Source organism: Capra hircus, chromosome 19, assembly GCF_001704415.2.
Source record: "Capra hircus breed San Clemente chromosome 19, ASM170441v1, whole genome shotgun sequence".
NCBI lineage: Eukaryota > Metazoa > Chordata > Mammalia > Artiodactyla > Bovidae > Capra > Capra hircus.
In genome coordinates, this window is record NC_030826.1 from 53,249,566 (window position 1) to 53,272,361 (window position 22,796).

Genomic DNA, 22,796 nt, shown 5'->3' on the forward strand with positions numbered 1-22,796 from the left:
CTGGGTCATGGGTTGAGAGCGAGCAGCAGTCCTGGGCTGTGGCCACATGCCACGGTTGCCCCAGACGGTTCTGGTTCCTGGACGGAGCGGGTGGGTCCAGGCAGGTGGCTGGCGGGGAGCCCCTAGGCTCTACTGCATTTCGATGACTGTTGAATGCAACAAGTCAGGCAACTGAAACGTGGAGTGTACCTACTTACATACGTAAACTTTTGAGGACAGCATGGAAAGACACAGGGCATTTCTCCACACAGTAGGACAGCTCTCTCTCCCAAAACATACAAAGTGAATACAGATGGCATTTCTCTTTGAAAAATAAAAATAAAAAACGCATTTATTCGAACAGCCAAGAAAAAAAGAAATTGCCATTTATTAAGATTCAACAAAGCATTGTACTTTTGAAAGCAACTTTCGGTGCATTTTCTTCAACAATCACATTCTATGAGGAAAAACATTAAAAGCCACAAACTTGTCTTTTAATCTCAGAGTTACAGACGTCTTTAATTCAAAATAAAAGGTCAAAAAACAAAACAAAACAACAACAAAAAAAACAAAACCCCAACAAATCCCACCCCAACAACAACAAAAAAACAAAAACGGAGATTCTTTACTTCCATCCCCAATTTAAAAATATCCGTTTTCTACAACTTGATGCTAAATGCAGCATGGAAAGCTGTATGTCTGGGTGCACACGGGCGCGCACGCGCGCACGCACGTATACTTGGTGTACATAGGTGGGGACGTGTACATCAAATATACAGAGCGCATGTAATGGCAAATGAGATGCGCTTACTCTGAGGAAGGTCTGTTTAGCTAAATACACTACTGAACTTGAGAAAAAAGTCTTGAACCAGTTTGTGCATAGTTCATGATCCTCTATAAAACCAGCTTCTGTTGATCTGCAATTTTGCAGGAACTTCTTTTTTTTTCCTTTTTTGTCTTTTTTTTAAATTGTTTTTTTTTTTTTTTGCTTTTTTGTTTTGATAAAACCATTAAAAAGCTAATTAAAAAAAATGTAATGCACAAGTTTCCTGATCAAGCAGGCAGGGAGCACATGTTCATATATTTTTTTTCTTTTTAAACATACTTGAGGGTATGTTACTCCATTGTCTCTTTCTTGCAAAACAATCAAAACATTGATCATTTTTTTTTTAAAACATAAAGCAATTTTTAATATATAAAGCACTCTTCGAACATCTATTTCCTTTGAGTCCATTATTTGGTACATACGTAACTGCTACACGTTAGAGATTAGGTATCTTTCTTCTTTGTGGTTTTTTTTTTTTCCTCTTTTTTCATATTTTTTTCCTTTACTTTTTAATTATTATTTTTTTTAATAACATCTTCAGTGCTAGGAGTTGGGTGGCAAAATGCATGAAATGGTGTGGAGCTGTCCCTCGGGAACCCTGGTTTTCCTGAGAGCGCGTCCGCGTGTGCAAGACAGTGACCACAACTCGTCACCTCGACGAAGGGGACAGTCGACAAGAGTCCACGACGATGGCCGGAGGGGAAAACAACACTGTTCAATCCCAGAGCTCTGAAGTAGCGGATCTGCGTTCTGAAAATAGGTTTCTTTACGACAGAAGTCTTTTTTTCTCTTTTTTTCTTTAAATTCCTTTTTAAAATTTTTTATTTTTATTTTAAAGTCTGAAGGAGAAAAAAAAAAAAAGATCTGTAAACAGGTGGGAGCCCTCACCACTGGCTCCGATGAAAGCAGTCACAACCCACGCCCAAGTGCTTGTCTCCCTTCCTCTCGAGGAACCATCCATCCTCTACAAGGATCTATGGCCACAGCTCAGCGAGTTTTTTTTTTTTTTTTTCCTTTTTTCTCTTTAACTTTATATTCCAAATGGAAAAATGGTGCAATACTCTGGTAATAATTTTCTTGCATTAGTCCACGATAAAAAGCTGCTAAAGGTAGGTATACATATTATTTCTCCAGAGATATACACTGTAATTTTTTTAAACGCAATTAACAGAGTCCTTGAGTAAACATTTACACATGAATTGTCACCAGCCCTATCCTATGAATTTTCTTGAACGTATAGGATTAGCTAGAGGAAGGGCAGGGACACTCAGTGCAAAGTTAGAAGCTAATAATAAACAACAAACATTTGACCAATGCGCCAAAAAAAAAAAAAAAAAAGCACATACTGAATAAAAGGGAAAACCCACAGTTACATCCCTTACACACTTAACACATGAACACAGAAAGTGCGCAGGCACGCACGCACACACACACACACACACACACACGCTTGTTTCCACACACACACACACACACACATAGGCTGTGAACTTAGAAATGTTTCCTAGAGCCTGTTTCTGCGTACTGATGTCAACCTGGAAGTGTAGAATTAGAAAGTGTTCACATTTCATTATTGGCCTGCTGGATTCAAGTATTTGCATGTTTGATATGTCTTTTTTTTTAAACTTTTAAAAAATATTTTTTTGGGGGGATTAAAAAAAATGACATGAAAAAGTAATGGAACAAGGGTAATGTGCATAGGCGGATCCGTGGGAACAGAGAACAGATCACAGACCGCTCCTTCCGCCCGGCTCCCAGCCGGGGCCGCTGGACCGCGCGTCCGGGTGGTGGACGCCAGCTCCCCCTGATTACGGGCCGCCTCTGGTAATGTGCATAATCGTCACAGGCTCGTTTTAAATAGGCTTTCTCGTCTCCCTCCCTCCCTCCCTCCCTCCCTCCCTCCCTCCCTCCCCACCCCTCCCTCCCTTGATAAAATAACCCTTTCCAGCCCACAATCTGAAAAGTGCCCTTCATGATAGAACTATTCTAAGCAGCTTTTATACTTAAAAAAAAAAAAAAAATCAAAATGACAACACACCGTACAAACATAAGACGACACCAAATAAAAAGCTGTGAGAAGCATCCTGTCGTGACGCGCAACGCTGGCCCAGCGCGGCCGCACTGTCTCGGGGACAGTTCGCAAGGCCTGCATGCGGCCAAGGTTTGTCTTCAGTACTGGACAGAGGTACTCGAAAGGGCTGCCGGGCGGCTCCGGTCGGGCAGGGTCCTCAGCAACACCCGGGCTGGAGAGGGTCAGTGTGTCCTCCTGGAGCTGATGACCGCCGTGCCCTCGGGGCCGCCCGGGGCTAGATGGACTCCCCACTGAGAAGGTCACCAGGGAGCAGCGTGTTCAGCGGGGTGGGGCTTCCGATGACCCTGCCGTCGTCGCTGCTGGGGGGGCCCCACAGGCTGCTCGAGTACTGGGGGACCCCACCCCACAGCAGGTCGCTGCTCCCTTTGCCGGCCAGCCCCGGAGCACTCCAGTGGCCGGCGTCGCTCCGCACCAGGCCGTGGGCGCTGCCCGAGGCGCCCAGCCGCGTCTGGCTGGTCCCCGGGCTGGGCTGCCAGCTGGAGGTGGGTGGCAGTGCTTGGCCTTGGGCTAAGAAGCGGTTCACTTCTTCTTCGCCGGCGAACTCGGCCAAGATGGTAGTGTTTCCCAGAACACACCTGAAAGGGCAGGACAGCAACGGAAATAAGGGCAGGCGTTTTTGAGAAGATAACACAAACTCGACAAATCTTTAGTTAGACTAACCAAGAAGAAAAAAAAAGAGGACACAAAATCAGAAATGAAAGGGAGACATAATTGACAGCACAGAAATACGAAGAGCTATCTGAACTCCCTGCCCAACTACAGCAGTCTTTACAGTGCAGGTATGGAAGCAAGCTAGCAGTCAGCAAAGGAAATGTGCACACACACACACACACACACACACACACACACACACACTGGACTACTGTTCAGGCACAAGAAAGAAGGAAATCCTTCAACAAAACAGACTAATCCTGAGGACCTTATGCTAGGTGAGGTAAGTCAAAGATCAAATAAATACTGCATGATATATTTTATTTGGAACCCCAAAAAAGCCAGACTTGTAGAAACATTTGGGAGTAGAATGGTGGTTTCCAGGAGCTGTGGGTGGGGAGATGGCAGAGGCTGGTCAAAGGGTACAGACGTCCGGTTAGAAGATGACTAAGCTCTGGGGAGGTAAGGTACAGCCTGGTGACCACTGTTAACAGCTCTGTATCGTTTATGTCAAAGCTGCTAACAGAGCGGATCTTAAATGTTTTCACCACAAATGGGAAGTAATAATTACGTGCCCCGATGTCCTGTTAGCTCACATGGTGGTGAGCATTTGGCAGTTATAGAAACGTGTCAGGACAACAGGCGCCACACCTCTGAACTGACACACTGCTGTTGTGTATCAGTTATATCTCAAAACGAAACAAAAACTCAAAAAACCCCACAAACACAGAAAGCAGAATGGGGGGTCATGTGAGCAGAGCAGCTGTGAGTCTTCCTGTGTCCTCCTTGCTGGCTATCCCGTGCTGTTGTTTTAAAACAGGAAAGGACAGCTGGAGGCTTCACGTCACAGGCCACCCAGAAACAGTCCTGCCACTCATGCGTCACTGCAGCTGCTTCCAAGGCCAGAGTACGAGCTTTTCTCCCTGGGTTTAGATTTCTGGCGGCTGTGTGGTGGTGGTATCGAGAGCACGTTCTTAAGGACGTGCATGAATGGACCACTGAAAGTGGGCATCGTTTAGGATCAGTGTGGTTCATCCTGGGCTGAAAACAAGAATGACTGATTTCTGGGGCCCACACCTCAAGTGACACTGCTGAGAAGGCCTACTCACAACATCTTATCGGAAGTCCTGTAATCTGGGGAGAGGAGTCGGCTGCAGGGAACACTACAAGGCCCAGGAGCAGGCACCGCCATGTCGCATGCCCGGGGACATCCGTGGAGAGAAGCTTTTTTTACCCCTGGGTCTCTCCTGGGGACCCACTCCCTCTGGGCTTGGGAGGAGGGGGCAGAGCCTTGGCACTTTGGCAGCAGAAGAAACCGACATGTCATAAGACACCTCTCATGCGGTGAATCGCGTCCCTTCAAATTCATATGTTGAAACCCTAAGCCCTGAGACCTCATTGGGCCTGTGCTTGGAGAGAGTCTTTAAAGAGAGAATTGAAAAAATAAAATAAAATCAAGAGAGAATTGAGGTAAGATGTGCTATTGGTGAAGAATCCACCTGTCAATGCAGGAGACTCAAGAGATGCAGGTTCCATCTCTGGGTCAGGAAGAGCCCTGGAGTAGGAAATGGCGGCCCATTCCAGTATCCTTGCCTGGAGAATCCCATGGACAGAGGAGCCTAGAGGAGTATCGTCCATGGGGATGCTAAGAGTCGGGCACAACTGAGCAACTGAGCACACACACGTGCGAGGTCATGAGGGTGCCCCTAATTCACTTGGACCAATGTCCCTAGAAGGCGAGGAAGTCGGGACACACTCAGACGGAGCGACGTGAAGGCAGCTGTGTGCAAGCTGAGCAGAGGCCTCGGGGGAGGCGACCTTGCCCACACTCTGCCGGACTTCCAGCCTCCAGACCATGAGCCAGTGGACACCAGCGCCCGGGGAGCCCGCTGTGCCTCAGAGGCCCCGGGACCCTCCCGAGGCCCAGGCCGAGCGCTGCGGGCCGCAGCCAGGGCGGCGCGGGGCGGGGGAGGGGAGGGACGCACATGTGCAGGGACTTCTGGGCCTTGGCGGCTTCCTCCTTGGAGCTGTAGCGGACCACGGCGTTGCCCTGCGTCAGGTTCAGGTGGAATGTGATGAGGGGCCCGTGCTGCAGGCACAGCGTCCGCAGGGTGGAGCCGTCGATCTGAGTGAGGAAGAGGAAGGGCGGTCACGCTAGTCCTGGGAGGTCATCACTCCGCGCTTCAAAGACGAGCTTTATGCAACCTGGGTCCACAGTACCCTGGGACGATGTCTGTCTTAAGAGGGCTTCGAGTACTGACTGTGATAGTAACCTTGGGCACCTCACCGTTTACCATATAATTTACAGTCTTGGACATTTCCTTCTAGTTGGTGAGCTGGGTTGCCAGAAGGAGGAGAAAAACCTGCTCCAGCTCTGCCCCCCTCCTCAGCAGCACGCTTCACCCCGAGCCTTGCGGTCCCGGACCCCGGGACACGTGAGCACAGGCCACATCGTCCTGGAGCGGGTGCAGGTGAGGGTGAGCTGCTGTGTTTATCAGGGTGCACTCTTCAAGCCTCAGAGGGGTGGAGAGTAAACAGTCCACCAGAACACAGGTAAGTGACCACCGCTGCCCGCACTGCCTTTGGACCAAGCGAGGCCTCGGCTTGTGGACAAAGCCCTCAGGCCGGCATACCCCCGCCAGCTGCCTGTACCTGGGGTGTGAGGTTGCGGAGAACGAGCCAGCTGCTTGTCCTTCCTGAGGCGTCGGTACTCCAGGCGGAACCTGCGCCCAGGGGGGAAGCCGGTCACCGAGGCTGCGCCGAGTCAGACCGCTCTCCCCAGCGCCCCAGGCCCCCGCACGCGGCTCGCAAAAAGCCTGCGCTCCCAGCCTTGTCACCCCTGGAAACCAACCCAGACTCGGGGTCCCTGCAGACCCTCAGGGGCGGGTGTCGCGGCAGAGACTCGAGAACTGCCCGGAAGTCTTGGTCTCCTCCTCTGCCCCCCACCCCTCTCAACTTTAGAATCAATGCTCTAAAACCCCACTTGCTGGCAAAACAACGCAGACTCGCAGGCTGGCTTCACTCTCAGTGTCGTAAACCCTGTGCACTCCCTCATCCCCACAGTTCAGAGGGGCCCGAGGAAGCCCCCGGGACAGGGCGGTGTGCTCACACTGGGCGTGGAGTCCCTTACGCTGGGTGAACGGGCCTCTCTGAGGGCTCAGTGTGGACCCTCAGAGGGTGCAGAGACCTCTGGGATCTCCTGGCTCAGAGCAAAGCTGTGTATGCTAACACCCAGGGCTGATGCTGAAACACGGACAGCAGAACCTGGGCCTGCACAATCCCTGAGAGTCTAGGTGCCCTGGCCCCCTCAGCCCTCTGGGGGGTCCTTCTGAAGAAGCTGCAGGACAATACGGTAGGCACCTACCTTCCCTAAGGGGAAAGTGGGTTAGGCACGGACACTCCCACCCCTCACCCATCTGGATGCGAGAATGGAAGCGTACCCGAGGAGTAAGAGCTGGTCCAGCCGAGGGGACTGGCTCCCCAGGCGGAGGAAGGCTTGGGGTTGGTTAGCCCTGGCGGGGGCCTTGTGGGTGCAGTAGTGTTTCTGGGCACCTTCCACAGTTCGTGAGACAGAGAGGCTTGCGTGTGGGAGGCAGAGCCAGAGGACCACGTCGATTTGATGTCTGACAGCTTACCTAGAAAGGCGGAGAAAGGAAGCACGGGCATGCTTGAGACCGAGAGCCACAAAGGGTCTGGGGACTCGTGCCAGGAGAGCTCCGGCTCCAGCGGACCGCGGGGCCCGAGGGAAGCACCCCGTCAAGACCCCCACTTGAAGACCGCAGGCAGTCCCCTGAATTTTTGCCCAGAGACACAGTCTGCTGGTGGCCGTATAGACCCTGCCAGGATCGCTGATGCTCAGCTTGCTACATGCGTCAGACACGAGCTCTCCAGAAAAATGGCACTTTTTTGTGGTTCAGTGCTAAAGCTAATTTCACAAATTCTGCTGGGACACGTCTTATCGCATATCAAATTAATCAAGATCGAGGCCCTCACACACACACACACACACACACACACACACACACACATATCCTTTTGCTATTTCTTTAGGTGTCAGTCTCCTATCAAAGCAACACGCCCTTTGATGTAACCCGCCTGAACTTGCATCTCCCAGCACTCTCTCCACAGCTTGGAGACCCGCTCTCTGCACCTGCAGAAGTGGGTGTGGGCCAGGTGCCCCAAGGACTGGCATCTGGGCACCTTGTCTGGAGAAAGCCTGTTGTAAGGCTCTTTGTGGAAACAAACAAAAAACAAAGCCCGTGATGACTACCAGCTCTGGCCCCTCCTGTACCCGGGGACCTGCCACGCAGCCGCCTCAGGAACCCAGTATGGCGAGGGCAGCAGGCAGAGAGGTCGCTGTTGCCCTGCTCCTGGGCCCAAGCTGCAGCACCAGGCGGGCACCAGCCCCCCAGCACCAGGCTGGCACCAGGCCCGCGTGGGACGCCCCTTCTACCCTGGCTGCTGGGGGCCGATTGCAGCTTCACAACAACAAAGGCTCATTTGAGCACAGGAGTCCCTGATCAGGAAAACTGAAATGCCAGATAGAAATGGCCCGAGATAATGGAAGATGGTTTTGTTTGCTCATCTCTTTGGCCAAATGACTAGAAAGTTTTAACTGCTTAATACATCCCCTTTGTAAACATGAGAGAGAATAAACATTGGAAGGACTAGAAATAATCCAGAAGCTCTTGCTCTCTTTTTTAAATAAGATGCTAAATCATAGTGGAACTAATTTCTCCCTGAGGCACTGGTATAAAGAGAATTCCTATAGCATTGTGATGCTGGTTTAAACAACAGCTGGGCAAGAAGGTCGGTGGAATGGAGAAACACAGTTGAAGAAATTTATAAACAACAAACTCTCTTTACTTAAACTCCACATCTTTTTGCAAACCTGCCCACACTGTATGTATGTCCACATCTCTTTACATCCTTGTCTTAACATTTCCAGGTAAAAATTCCTTCAGAGTTATTATGACAAACAAATTAATTGTCAATTCTCCTTTAAGCCTAAAAGAAATGCCTTACTGGAAAGACTTGTGAAGCCTACAGTGAGAGAGGAATAACCCAGGCACCGCATGGATCTGAGCGATGGGAGTTAAGCTGATAACAGCAGTTCCCAGCAGCTGCTGCCTTCAAGTCTGTGAGTTTTATATACCCCTGGTTTTGTGGTCGTTAAGAGGATGGTTGGGGGGAAGTGGGAGGGGAGGGGGAAGCAGATACATTTAGGCAGTAGCTGTATTGCATCTCTAGCGCTGGGGAGCTTCTATAAGCCCAGGATCTTTGTGACAGGAGGTGTCACCATCCCCAGTCCCCAGAGAGGGGGTGAGCGGTGCCTGAGGCCCTGTGGCTGCTCGGCAAAGCTCGGGCTCACTCTCCATCACTCCATGTGGCCTCCCAGCTTGGAGGGGAGCAAACAGACCACCAGGAAAAGCCAGGCCATCAGTCTTGTTTGGGGAGAGAGAGAAAAGGCGACCAGCACATTGAGAGGCCAGGTGCGTACCTGCAACAGCAGGAGCGGGTGCGAGGCTGCTGAAAGCGCGACTGTGGCCGGAGGCAGCGAGCGGCCAGGCACTCGAGGGAGGCAGCGCGGCATTCTGAGATGACGGTGGGGAGGACCCTGCGGAACCAAAGGCGGCACTCTGAGAAAGGCGAGCACGGGCCTGCGGGGCGAGCCACTCAGCCCCGGCGTGAGGAGCCCCAGCACCCGAGAAGCAATCTCCCAGGCTGCGTTTACGGAAATGGTGGGAAACAAGCACGACCACAGTGAGGACAGGAAGACACAGGCGCACTGCGCCTTGGGGCGCCCGGGCCTTGCCAGAGGCCCTGGGGAGGGGCTGGGAGCGGGGTGCTGCAGACCAGGAAGCTGGAGAGGAGAGAATGGCCACAGAGTGTTTCCAACAACACGTCAGGGTTTGGAAGGATCCCGTGGATTTCCCCTTCCAGGTAAGATAAAAATAAAAACTCAGGGCGACCTCCATCTTTTCATACCTCCAACAATACCTACAAAACTGAATAAAATGAAATAAATCTCCAAGCTTTTTGTTACAGATTTTGCTTTAAAGAGACCGGTGCTTTCCCTGACTCCTTGCCAAGGTTCGTATTTCTCTCTTGAATGCAAAACATCCAGCAGAAACAGGCACTGGTGACCGCGTCGACGTGCGCCACTGGGCCTCCAGGCTCGTCCCTCCTGCTGCCGAGGACCCTGTTCCTATCCTGGGAGGCGGGCTGACTGTGTCGGCGCGCCACTGGGTCCCCAGGCTCGCCCCTCCTGCTGCCGAGGACCCTGTTCCTATCCTGGGAGGCGGGCTGACTGCGTCGATGCGCGCCACTGGGTCCCCAGGCTCGCCCCTCCTGGTGCCGAGGACCCTGTTCCTATCCTGGGAGGCGGGCTGACTGCGTCGATGCGCGCCACTGGGTCCCCAGGCTCGCCCCTCCTGCTGCCGAGGACCCTGTTCCTATCCTGGGAGGCGGGCTGACGGTCAGGCCCCCCCAGCACCCCTGCTGGTGCATTTTCCGCGTCACCAGGTCTGTTCCCTGAGGAAAGCAGGAAGCAGAGGAAGGAGAAGGATGACGCAGGGCGACGGTGTGCTAAGCTTTCAGCAGGATGGACCAGAGCTCTTCAGACTTGGGAAGGGACTTGGGTAATGTGTGCAAGCTGGCTGGAAGAGGGTACAGGGCACAGAGCAGTCTGGTAGTCAAGTTTACCACCATGAACAGAATCTCAAAAGACATGGGGCCCCCAATGCAGGGCCCCACCTGGGACGGTGTGCTCAACAACCTCAGGGACTGCCAGGCGTGTGGCACCTCCCAGGCTTGTGCAGTCTACAACCTGTACGGCTGTTCACGGCAGCCCTGGTGTAACTGACCTCCTCAGAACAGGGCACCAGAGCTGATGAACGTGAGGATGTATTTGTAATCTGCAGGTCTTTGATTTTAAAAGACATCAGCTCTACTGACAATCTAACCTTAGTTCCTAAACCCTCTGTTTCTTATTTACCAACAAAATGCAATCAACTTGAGATTCCAAATTATAGACTATTTAACCCAACATGGTACTTCGTTTATAGTTAATGGTAGAGCACTTGGGTTTTTACAGTGTTCTAGTTTGACATTTTTAGTGCAATAGTGGAATCTATCCCATAAAATGATGGCTAATTTTCCTTTTTAGTATCAATTTGTCAGGCGATGGCACAACTGCATTTTACCATCTGGCTAATATTCACCTTATAACGGTTAGCACTATAAATAATATTCAAACAAATATATGGCTAAAGTGAATTTTTAACACCAAATCAGAGCTTAACACCGATGAAAAGAAAACCCCAAACTGTAAATAAAACCCCAACACCTAAGGTACTCAATAAAGAAAACAGAAAACTCCATTAAGAAAATATGCAAAATGAACAAGCCAACATCCAGGAGGCCAGTGGCGTTTCCTTCCAGGGCATATTTTCTCAATTTTTTTTCCTTTGTAGTTTAGACTAAGCTAATCACTCAAGAATACAACAGCCTTCTGTGGCTGGGCCCTGAGCAAGCTCAGCCCCCGGGGTGCCTGAAGCCCCGCATGTGGGGAACACAAGGGGGTCCCGGAGAGGGGTGGTCTGCGGGATCTGGCCGTGGCCGTTTACTCCTGGCCCTGAGGCTGTGGGGCTTCCTGTAAATGGGTTCTACATAGAGATCCGCTCCTTCTGCTCCCTCCTCTCAGATAAGACCAGGAGGTGGGGGCCCTTTCCTGGGCGAGGCTTGGTCTTGCGGTGGAGCTGCCTGGGACTCGCCCTTGGGTCACACAGGGCACTACAGGCTCTGTCCTGCTGACGTCCCATTTCTGCCAGGGCCTCGGAGGCTTGGCTTCCCTCTGCCCTGACGTCTGTCCCGACGGCTCGGCTCTGCCCTCGGGACTCCCCTACCCTCCAGGACGCCTGTGTCCGATCACGGCACACGGGTGCAAAGGCGGAGATGGCCTGCGTGCCCCAGGTGCCAGCGACCTTGGGCTGACACTGGACACCGGTCAGGAAGCGCCACTCTGCGCTGAGCAGCCTTGACTCTTTCTAAGGTCTTCTACCGCCTGGATGGCCATGCTTGCCCACCCTCCACAAGCCCAAACACACCGAATCACCCCTTCGCTTGGCAGAGCCCTGCAGCCACACGCAGAGTCCCGAGGGGCGAGCCTCCCCCGACCCCCACTATCTCAAACAGGCTCCAGGTCCCATAGCCTCGAGCCCCTTTGCCTCACTCATCCGTCCCCAGCTGCGGGGAGGCCTGCGACCGCCCTGCTCTGACACTGCTGCCTCGCCACAGGAATGCCCTGCATTGAAGGAAGAGGTCTACGCTGCCCTCCGACCTGAACCACAGGCATGCGTTGAATCCTATCACTTCAAAGAACCACCGACAAGGAGGCCTCTCCCCACAGGCCATGTTAGCCGGAAAGCTAAACTAACGTTTCGGAAATACCCGAGTGACCTTGCTAATGCTGAGCATCGCGGGTAAGCTGGCTGTTCTTTCTGCTACTAGAACGCTGAGGAGAGAGGTCCGTCAGCCCTGGCACTCACAGAGCGTCTGCATCTGTAGGCCTCGAGGGAAGGCAAGCTAGTGCCCTCCTCAGTTCTGCAACTGAACCCGCGTTTATGTTCTGTAACCTCACAGCTCAGCTCATCACTTCTGCCAACTGGATCCTCAAGCCTAAACAGGGTGTTCCAAGCTTTATAGCGTCAGGAGTTTGTGCCAGGAAAAAGGTCCTGAGGAATGAATTCAGTCTTTTTACCAAACATTTTGAGGAAAGGAAAAATCGGCTGAGATGGATGAGTAAATGGCCAATTCACTTCCAGTTCAAAGAGATTTCAAGTGGAAACCTCTTCTTTACGAAGCTTGATGGCTAACACTGTTATTTTATAACACAAGATGTATAAGCACCGTGTATTAATAAATCCAGCAGGGACACGGAGCCCAAAGTTATCTCCATTTTCCCATAAGCACTGGTCGACTTCTCCTTATGTTGCGTCTGACAGCAAGAGAGTTCCCATCAGATGTGTCTGACACTCCCCTGCCTCGCTTCCCACACCCGCCCGCTGCCCGGAGCAGAACGCCTGCACAGAGAACACCACGCAGACATGGGCAGGGCACCTCCTCACCTCCACTCTTGAGGAGGTAGCGGTTGACATCCTGTATGGTGGTGTTGATGGTGGGCCCGGTGGGGACACTTCCAGGAGTGACGTCGGGGTCATTCTCCGGATCTATGTTCTGAAGTCCTTTCCAGGGAACTCCAGGATGGAATTCTGGAAGATTTCAAACATGTGAGTATTAGAGCACCTTCGTGTTGCTTCATGACAATTTATGGAAATGTTTATAGTCTGGTAATTCAGAGGTACACATTAGATTTCCTTCAGTGAAGCATCAGTCCTTCGGAGCAAACTAGGTATCAGAGCTAAACTTAGACAGTGTTCATGTGGGAGTATAAAGCCCAGACACATTCTGAGCAGATGGAACACAGCACCTCCCCCTCCTCCTCCTCCCACTGATCTGAGGGCTACAGAAAAGCCTGTGATGCCAACGACACCCGCGATTTATCTGTGAAGGTACTGCCAATGAAAAAGCCAAAGCCGTGAGGTCCGTGCTCCCAGGATGCTGAGCCTGGGTCCTGGCTTCTCTTGGGCCTCATCACTTCCCTGGGTGTGGCTGGAGTCCTGCTGCCGCACAGGAGCGCTGCATGCTCTTACCTGGGGGCCAGTTGATGCTGGAGCCGTTTGAGATTTTATCACTGTCGGATTTGGCACGTGACCAGCTATGGGGAACAGCTACAGGAGGGCTGGCTGGTGACTCGCTGCTCTGGATTAAATCGTACCGGCCATAGGAGTCGTCAATGGAGGACTTGGCTGGAGGTCCGATGCTCAGACCTCCAGGGATAGCACCTGGAGGGGGAGCAGGAAACACAGAGCCGAGTGAGTGGGCACCCCCGGCCCCAGGGCTGGGCCTCGCCCTCTCCTGCCAGCCTCCCTGCGGCCAGCGCTCTCCACGGGAAGTGACTGTCTCAGCCAGCCCAGACTCGACCTTGCAAGACACGCTCTCTAAGAATTCTTCCAGTTTGTCATTTGAAATTCTCGATAAATGCACACCCACACCACGGTGGAGTGCTCTGGGGACAGCCAGCGAGTGTCTGTGGTCAGCTGCTGTCCTTGCAATTGTCCGCATCCCTCCCCTCACCTGCTGGCCTCTGTGTGGCCTCGGAGGCCTAACCCTACCTCCCCGGGCGACTGAGCGCTCTCCTCCAAGGAGACTGCCCGGATAGCATGTGACGATTTTCCTGTAGAACTAATCTTTAGGGAGAATTTTTTCTTTTTAGAGTGCTTTATATCAAGAGAGAATTATGTTCCCTATCAAATTTCCTTTGCTGTTTATGCTACCAGGAAATTAAGAGCTAAATTCAATGCTTAACAGTGACATCACCATCTATGGTTATTAGCATCATTTTTTTTCTTTTTTTTTTTGGCTGAGCGGCTTGTGGGATCTTCGTTCCCAGACCAGGGATTGAGCCTATGCCCACGCGGTTTAAGTGTCCAGTGCTAACCACTGGACTTCCAGGGAATTCCATGGTCATTAGCATTTTTGCTTTTTATCTTTTCTAAGCATTAGATTTTCCTATTGCATTTAATCATTTTATTGAAAAAAATTTTCTTTCAGACAAATTTTTGGTTGAAGATACAGATATACGTTACAAGTGTGCAGCCATGACCTGTATTCTTTGCTGCTCTGGGGCACTTTTAATCACTTCTCAATTAGTAGCTAAGGTGTGAAAGTTGAGGCTTCAAGAGATTTGGTCATTGACTAGAAAGGGTGTTACATACTCTAATGAATGAAAGATATCTTGTTATTGGTTAGTTGCTAAGTCATGTCTGACTCTTTAGAACCAGTGGACTGTAGCCTGCCAGGCTTCTTTCTCTGTCTATTTATTACCTTATTGAGGTAACACTGGTTTCTAACGTTATCTGAATTTCACGAGTTCGACTCTGCATTTCAACTTCTGTCCACACCACAGGGTGCTCACCACCAACTCTTGATTTCCACCTGTCACCACACAGTCGACCCCCTTTCCTTATTTCGTGCTCCATCCACCCCTTCCCCTTTGGTTACCAGTACTCTGTATCTCCACGTTTGTTTGGCTTGGCCTTTTGAAATATTTTCTGTTCAGATTTTAGTACTGAATTCTTAGAACAGAAATGCCGTGTAAGTAACAAAGGGCTTCCCAGGTGGCACAGTGGTAAGGAATCCACCTGCCAACACAGGGGACACGAGAGACATGGGTTTGACCCCAGGGCCTGGAAGATCCCCTGAAGGAGGAAGTGGCAACCCACTCCAGTACTCTTGCCTGGGAAATTCCACGGACAGAGGAGCCTTGTGGCCTACAGTCGATGGGGTTGCAAAGAGCTGGATCTGATTGAGCAGGTGCATGTGTGTGTGCACGTGCGCGCGTGCACACAGACACACACACACGTAACGAAATGGGGATGATGAGCAAGCAGAACAGTAGAGACCAGACCCTGGGGCTCCTCAGCTTGGACATACCATGCTTGCTGGGGTTCTGGTCGAGCGGAGAAGCAGCACCGGGTAAGTTATCCATCGGGTTGGGGTGAGTCCACTGAGGGAGGCGTGACTGAGACTGAGACGGGTCCTTCACTGATAAACCACCGGTCATGTCCATGCTGCTGACATTCATGTTTGGGTTCAGTCCAGCTAAAAAGAAAAGCACTATTAGGATATGTCTGCTCTTCCTCCAAATGGTGGCTATCTAAAGCTCTCCTAGAGAAGCAATCTAAGTCTTAATTCATGGCCAAATATTTAACAAAGTGCAGACTCCACCACAGTGGGAGTGAGCTCGGCCTGGAACTCCCACTGGAGCTATCTTCAGAAATTCTATACTGAAAACCCCTCTGGGCCCAGCAGAGCCCATGCTCTTCGCGGACAGCGAGCCCCGCCCTTAGAAGGAGCCCTGAGGCAGCCTCACTCCGGCTCTGCTGGAACGGCGCACGTGGTGGATGCACGCAGGCCCCGACTCACCGAGAGGGTAGGGGGCGAAGGTGCTGGGTGAAGATTGCTGCTCTTTGGTCTGCAGCTCAGGGAGGCCGGGGGCCTGGGGGTGAGGGGGGAAGCTGTCCAGGGCTGATTTGCCTGCAGAGGGGTGCAGAGACAGGTGTGGCGGGGGCGGCGGCTTAACGAGCAGGGCCTGGGCCAGCTGGCGCTGGTGCTGCTGAATCTGCTGCTGCAGGTTAGTGATTGTGCGCGCAACCTGCGGGGTGGGGGTGGGAAATGCCGAGCGGTCAGCGGGGCTGGGGGGCGGCGCCTGGGCCCACCCCCACTCCAACCCAGGTGACCCCGGGGGCTTTCCCAAGGGGAGGCTGCCTGTTACAGCCATCATCAGGGACAGCCTAACAAGATCGGGGGAGGGGGCGGCCAGCGAGCCAGCTCTGTCGTCAGGGGGCCCCTACTTGCTGCTCCTGTTGTCTCATGGGTCCGGAAACGTTCCGCTGGGCCTGTAGCATCTGCTGCTGGATCTGTAAACGTTGGTATGCCTGTGGACGGCAGAGAACCATCAGCAGACTGCAAGAGAGCCACTACCAAGGGGTTTGACTTCTGTACATTAAAGAAAAAATAGCCCAGATTCGTCGGTCCCCTTACCACGCTGTGGTTTAAGCATATTGTGAGGCATTTTCAAAGAGACATGTCTTTCTAAAACCTTTTTTTAAAGTGTTTGTTTACTTGTTTTGGCTGCTCTGGGTCTTCGTTGCTGCGTGTGAGCTTCCTCTAGTTGCAGTGCCCAGGCTTTGCATTGTGGGGGCTTCTCTCGTTGCAGAGCACGGGTTCTAGGTGCTTGGGATCAGCAATTGTGGCGCACAGGCTTAGTGGCCCTGAGGCATGTGGGATCTTCTCAGACCAGGGACTCGAACTCGTGTGCCCTGCATTGGCAGGTAGATTCTTATCCACTGGACCACCAGGGAAGTCCTCCAAAACCTTTCCACTGCCCAGTCTTTAAAAAGTAACTCAGTCAGCACCTCTGTTTAGTGCTGGTAGTGAGGTCTGTCAGCAAATTATTTTTCAGTTAATGAAGAGATCAAATTTCTTCTGCTTGATTCATACAAACTAAAAGAAATCGGGGGGTGGGGAAGGTTTTTTTTTCCCTTATAAAGACGCAAGGTGTCCAGAATGGTTCAGACAGTGTGGCAGGACAGTGGTGAGCAGCTGCCCCAGACAGTCACAGAACAATACACATTCCAGGGCTCACAGGCAACCAGGAGATGTGTGGGGTCTCAGTCCACAGGGAGCCTGAGATCCAGGCGTGTGGCACTTCCACCACCCTAACTCCGGCCACAAAGCTGGTGAGAACGATCATCAGAGAAGTCTTCCCACAATGATGCAGAAGGCTGGGTCCTTTGTTTCAAAAGTTGGCTGAATATGGTAATTTTTTTCCTTATAGCATGGATTTTTGGGGGACATTTGGGGCAAGAGGATTTATTGAAATAGGATCCAAAAAGAAGTAGAGATTATATTATGAAGCCTCATTAATCCGTCAATCAGAGGAATAAAATGCCTAGCTGACTCCTTACAGGCTCTAAAGCTTAACCTTATGATGCATAAAACATCATTTCACCAATTTTTCTGGGAAAAAAAAGTTAAAACGCCATACACTGTTTTTAAAATGGAACTCATGAAATGTAAACATACTTCAATACTTTCTTGGTATCTTTCACATTACAGGGGTCAGTATAAATTATGAATAAGGGACTCCAGAATGTCGGTACTGTGGAGAATGAGCTCAGCCTCAGGTCAGAATCCAGCTGTCCTGCAGTGCACCTGGGAGGAGGGCGCTGTTCTTCTCTGTAGGAAGGGTGCGGAAGAGCCTGCCTGCTTCTTGGTTCCACCCTGTCCTTCCGTGAGGTGGGGCCCTACACCACAGTCCATGAGGCTCCTTTTTCTTTTGATGCGGACCATTTTTAAAGTCTTTATTGGATTTGTTACAATATTGTTTCTGTTTTATCTTGGCCATGAGGCATGTGGATCTTGGCTCCCTGACTAGGGATCAAAAGTGCATCCTCTGCATTGGAAAGCAAAGTCTTACTGGACTGCCAGGGAAGCCCCCGAGGCTCCCTTTTCTGAATGAGGCCCAGTCGTGGACCGGAACCCACGCCCAGGGTGTGGGTACTTCACTGCGGCTTGTCTAGGACACTCACACCCTACCTGGCCACTGCCTGGGACCAGACACGCAGACTGGTCAGATGTGTGTCTAACAAATGCTAAAGGGTCAGGACTGAGAGCCTGATCCTGTAAGGAAAGGTTCCCCTATAAGGAAAGGCTGACATCATGGTTTTGTCTCTTGGAGCCTTTTCTTTTCTTCCGTCATGACTCCTGATAATTTTCTGCGAGATGAAGCTGTTGGACAAGATGTTTAAGCAAATCAGGTGTCAACATATTAAAGAAAGAAACAAACGCTGGGTCTTTCAGGGAATATAAATTCAGGATGCATTGAGGGATACGATGCCCTGGTGTTACATGGTAAAAGCAAAGCCTGTTGGAAATTAAAAATTCAACGTATGTTAAACTATAAAACTCTCAAGAAGTATTAGACTGCATCAGCCTTTCTCAAGAGGGAGTCTGAGAGAATTAGGCCCTAATCTCTGAGGCAGATACTGTACATAATGAAGTAACTTGTCTTTTGCTTCTAGAATGGTATCTATGTATATCATCCTCAGAAGAATTTAGACAAAAACCAGGAAGTGATTTGCTGGTTCTGTGTTCAGATGAGAAAGGCTGGCTGAGTGCCAAAGGACATGCCTAACTGTCAGACGTGGGAGACAACGATCATGAAGGGGCCAAAGAATTCACGAAGCTTAGTGGAAATGCCCTTGAGTGAAGACCTTCCTGAATTTTTATTTATCAAAATATTACCCTATTTATTTGGCTGCATGGGGTCTTAGTTGCGACACACAGGATTCTCAATCTTTGTTGCAACACATGCAATTTTTTTTTTTTTTTAAGTTTCAGCATTTGAACTCTTAGTTGTGGCATGTGGGATCTAGCTCCCTGACCAGGGATGGAACCTAAGCCCCCTGCATTGGGAGCTTGGAATCTTAGCCACTGGACCACCAGGGAAGTCCCCTAATGCTATTAATAGTTTACCAACTTCATGAACGTCTCAGTGACATTCCCTGATGTGAAGAAGAGCACTGAAGTAACTACACTTCTCAGCTGGTGTGTGCGTTCCTGGCTCATGCCTGTGAACACGTGGAGAATGCCCTTCCCATATCCTACAACCCAAGCAGATCTACCCTGACTCACCAGCTGCAGCTGATAGAGCTGGTTCAACATCGTCATATGCTGAGGATTAATTGGCGAGGTTAATAGTGCAGGGTTGAGACCAATGTTTTTTGCTGCAAACTGCAAAAGCTGTGCTTGAACCTGTTAACACAAAATGCACCATTAGACATGGACGCCATTCACACATTTACTTGTCTGTGTAGCTCTTCAAGGTTCAAAACTGACTGATTAAATGGCAACTGTATTTGTCCCATGAGTGAATTTCAAAAGCCATTAAAGTATTTATAGACATTCCAGCATTAGTAGTGAGCACGTTTTAGCGGAGAATGTAGAAGGAAGAAAGGAAGGGAGGAAGGGAAGGAGGGAGCGACAGAAGGCAAGAAAGAGATGTCTTCCTAAAATATTTTAGTTACGAATGAATGCTCTACGGTTCTGCGTTACTCCTGTCCGTTACTGATTTTGTTTTCTGTTGAAGTGAAAATGAGCAGGCATCATTCAAGGCCTGGAGACGGTGAACGCATATTCACTTCACTATGCCTTCCTGGTGGAGAAGGCAAGGGCACCCCACTCCGGTCCTCTTGCCTGGAACATTCCATGGACGGCCTGGTAGGCTGCAGTCCATGGGGTCGCAAACAGTCGGACATGACTGAGTGACTTCACTTTCACTTTTCACTTTCATGCATTGGAGAAGGAAATGGCAACCCACTCCAGTGCTCTTGCCTGGAGAATCCCCGGGACGGGGGAGCCTGGTGGGCTGCCGTCTATGGGGTCATACAGAGTCGGACACGACTGAAGTGACTTAGCAGCAGCAGCAGCAGCATGCCTTCCTGGGAGGAAGTTTGAGGCAGGCTTCTGCGTCTCAGACAGGCACCTGGGACTGGTCCCCGTAGAAGCTCGGTAGATGGCTGCACCACCACCTGACCAGAGGGTCCTCGTTACAGGGCGGGCAACGACCCCTCCTCAAGTTTACTGGCTCAGGCAGTGGTCTCTCCCTGCTTGTGGGACCAGACAATCCTCTTGGGGGGCCCCAATGCCCAGGCTCCCTGTGGCACAGGCACTCGTGTGACTTGCCAGCCCTGATCGTGACTGTCAGCCTTCCTCCTTGCTCACCTGGAACTCACTGCTCTGCACTGTCAGGGGCCTGGCACTAGCCAGCTCAATGCTCCCCACCAGTGCTCTGTACATTTATCATAATGTTTACACAAGATGATCTTAGGTCATACACGGAAGGGCATCTTTTACTTTCATAGTCATCTAACGTGTATTAGGAAAATGCTGATTTTTCTATTTATGATGGACACGTAAAGTTTCAAGAATAAATTTATCTAAGAAGGCAGTCAATTTAGAGAAAACACATTAAGAGCCTTCACTTGAAAGGAAGGCACACAGATGAGTGAGATTCAAGACACGCTGGTCTGCAGGGTATGGGGAAGGCTGCTCTCTGCCTCCAGGCCCCTCTCTCCTCCTGCCCCATTCGCGGGGGTGGCCGAGTCACTAAGTCTAGGTGGCAGGACGTTAGTGGAAGGGGTCGGTCTCTCGTCTTTCTTCCTCCTGGGACGTGGCTGAGGCAGAGCTGCTGCTTTCTGCACTGCTGCCCGGGCAAGAAGTACCTGTCTTGTCTGAGGGTCTGTATTTCAGGGCCTCTTTGTTGTAGTGGCTAAAGAGTGTATCTTAAGAGTGTATTCTGTTGACAAAATTTAACTATTCTTTTACCCAGATTTCAGCCATCTCAACTCAGTGCATACATTTCAGGTTAAACAACTACAGAGTAATAAGTGTGGTGGTGGTGGATTATTTGCTCCGTCGTGTCCGATTCTTTGCGACCCCATGGACTGTAGCCTGCCAAGCTCCCTCTGCCCGTGGGATTTCCCAGTCATTAATACTGGAGCGGGCTGCCACTTTCTTTTCCAAGGAATCGTCCTGACCCAGGGATCAAATTCTGTGATTTACCATTTTAGTCTATTATTGAGCATTCTTACAAGGGGTAATGAGGACTGTAACATTATAATGAAAACCTCAGCCCAAAGTCTAAAATAATGGAATGTTCTAAGAGTAAACGATATGATCATGAAAAAAGTTGACACTATGCTTTATAGTTACAAACAACAACGTCCTTTTCCTGAATTCTGTCTGCTTTCTTTTGTTTGAAAGAATAAACTAGCTGACCGTGTGTGACACGGGCACTATCACCTGCTGCCCCGCTTAGTTTGCCACTGAAGCATTATGCAGCCCTTCATGACTCTAAGAAGTTCCTTTTACACTCTAAGCAATTTCATGCGCCACTTTGCTCCCCCACCAGTCTAGGGCGATTCAGCGGGTTCATCTGAATAATCTTCTCGTGACCAGGACAGACGTCCTGGCACCAGTGTGTGCCACCGGCCCAAGTGCTCTGACAGGAGGGGGCCTGGCCCTCGGGGAGGGGTCTGGGCACGCCTCCCAGGGCAGGAGGGTCGGGTGGTCGGGTTCACACGTGAGGGCTGACCCGCTCTCCCTGTGACACGGGCGCCAGTCTGACCTGAGGGGATAGAAACTGAGGCACTTGAGCACGGAGACTGGGCTGGGAGGAGCTCAGGGGTGGCACGGGCGGCTGCGGCGGCTGCTGCATGGTCCTGGCGGGCGCTGCTCCGCTGCTGCCAAACATGCCCAGATTGCCACTCGGTGTCTGCGGACGGGGAGGGAGTGGTGGTTACATCGTCACTGCAGGAGCAGGTGGGGGCAAAACCGCACCGGCTTCCTGCCATGCACAATTCGCACCAGAGGGAAGGTTTAACAAGGGCTGTCCATAGCACATCCCAGAAGAAGGGTCCTCCGACCCAGGTGAAGGGCGGCCCCCACAGGACAACGGCTGCCCCCCTGAGCACATAGCAACAGCAATACCAAGGGCCCAGTGGCCAGGCCTGGCGCCACGAGCAGGGTTCCCCATGCTCCTGTCCCAGAGGTCTCTTTCCTGCCCCCCTCATCTTCCATTTTTGTTATTATTAGTATTAAACTGATGGGACTTAAAAAAAAAGTGCTGTTCAGACTTATGGACACAGTGGGAGCAGAAAACGCTGGGATGAACTGAGAGAGTAGCATAGACATATATACATTACCATGTGTAAAACAGATAGCTAGTGAGAAGTTGCTATATGACACAGGGAGCTTAGCCTGGTGCTCTGTGACAACCCAGACGGGGTGGGATGGGGTGGGTGGCTCAAGTGGGAGGGAGCATATGTATATCTATGGCTGATTCATGTTGACGTATAGCAGAAACCAACACAACACTGTACAGCAATTATCTTCCCATTTAAAAAAAATAAAAAAAAAAACACAAGACATACACACTCAAAAAAAAAAAAAAGTTGAGAAAATACAGATTAAGATAATGATTTTCAACATAAGTGACGTTTCTTTTCCACCAAAAGCCCCATGATCCAAAAAATAAAAAAGTACTGTTCACTTATGGTTGCCGAGAAGGACTGGGGGAAAGCGTATTTAGGGCGTCTGGGATGGGTATGTACACACTGCCATAAGTAAAGTGGATGACCAACAAGGACCAACTGTACAGTACAGGGAACTCTGCTCATCCTTACGTGGCAGCCTGGACGGGAGGGGAGTTGGGAAGAGAGTGGATACATGTATATGCATGGCCGAGTCCCTTTGTTGTCCACCTGAAACTACCACAACATTGTTAATCAGCTATACTCCAACATAAGATGAAAAGTTGGAAAAAAAGAAATACTGTTCAAATTGGGTACAGATGACAGAAAATCTGCCTGCAAAGCTTGCCTACGTCTTTAGATCACAGAAGCCACACAGAGCTGGTTTTAGGTGACCCACGACAAGCCCATCATGTCCAAGGGCACTACAGTAATACTGAACCCCGCAGGGGACTGGCACGCATGCGGGTATGGGCACCATCTGTGCTGGGGTAACGGGCAGGGATCACTAACTGGAGAGAAGATATTT

At 50.7% G+C, this 22,796-nt stretch overlaps 1 protein-coding gene across 7 annotated transcripts in view; it reads right to left on the bottom strand.

The window, feature by feature from the left end:
* The window catches only part of TNRC6C (trinucleotide repeat containing 6C), a 75,528-nt gene continuing 53,074 nt past the window's right edge, over positions 343-22,796 (bottom strand). For 2 of the 7 annotated variants that reach the window (XM_018063710.1, XM_018063705.1), the window contains 12 exons: positions 21,364-21,510; positions 18,870-18,989; positions 16,025-16,108; positions 15,597-15,825; positions 15,105-15,272; positions 13,262-13,453; positions 12,677-12,820; positions 9,049-9,165; positions 6,989-7,183; positions 6,201-6,271; positions 5,534-5,673; positions 343-3,472 (listed from right to left, as the gene is read on the bottom strand). In XM_018063710.1, the coding sequence (XP_017919199.1) occupies positions 3,112-3,472; positions 5,534-5,673; positions 6,201-6,271; positions 6,989-7,183; positions 9,049-9,165; positions 12,677-12,820; positions 13,262-13,453; positions 15,105-15,272; positions 15,597-15,825; positions 16,025-16,108; positions 18,870-18,989; positions 21,364-21,510 (1,968 nt within the window). In that variant the 3' untranslated portion in view covers positions 343-3,111. The remainder of the gene's footprint in view (positions 3,473-5,533; positions 5,674-6,200; positions 6,272-6,988; positions 7,184-9,048; positions 9,166-12,676; positions 12,821-13,261; positions 13,454-15,104; positions 15,273-15,596; positions 15,826-16,024; positions 16,109-18,869; positions 18,990-21,363; positions 21,511-22,796) is intronic. The other 5 variants (XM_018063709.1, XM_018063708.1, XM_018063706.1 and 2 more) reach the window with 4 other exon arrangements.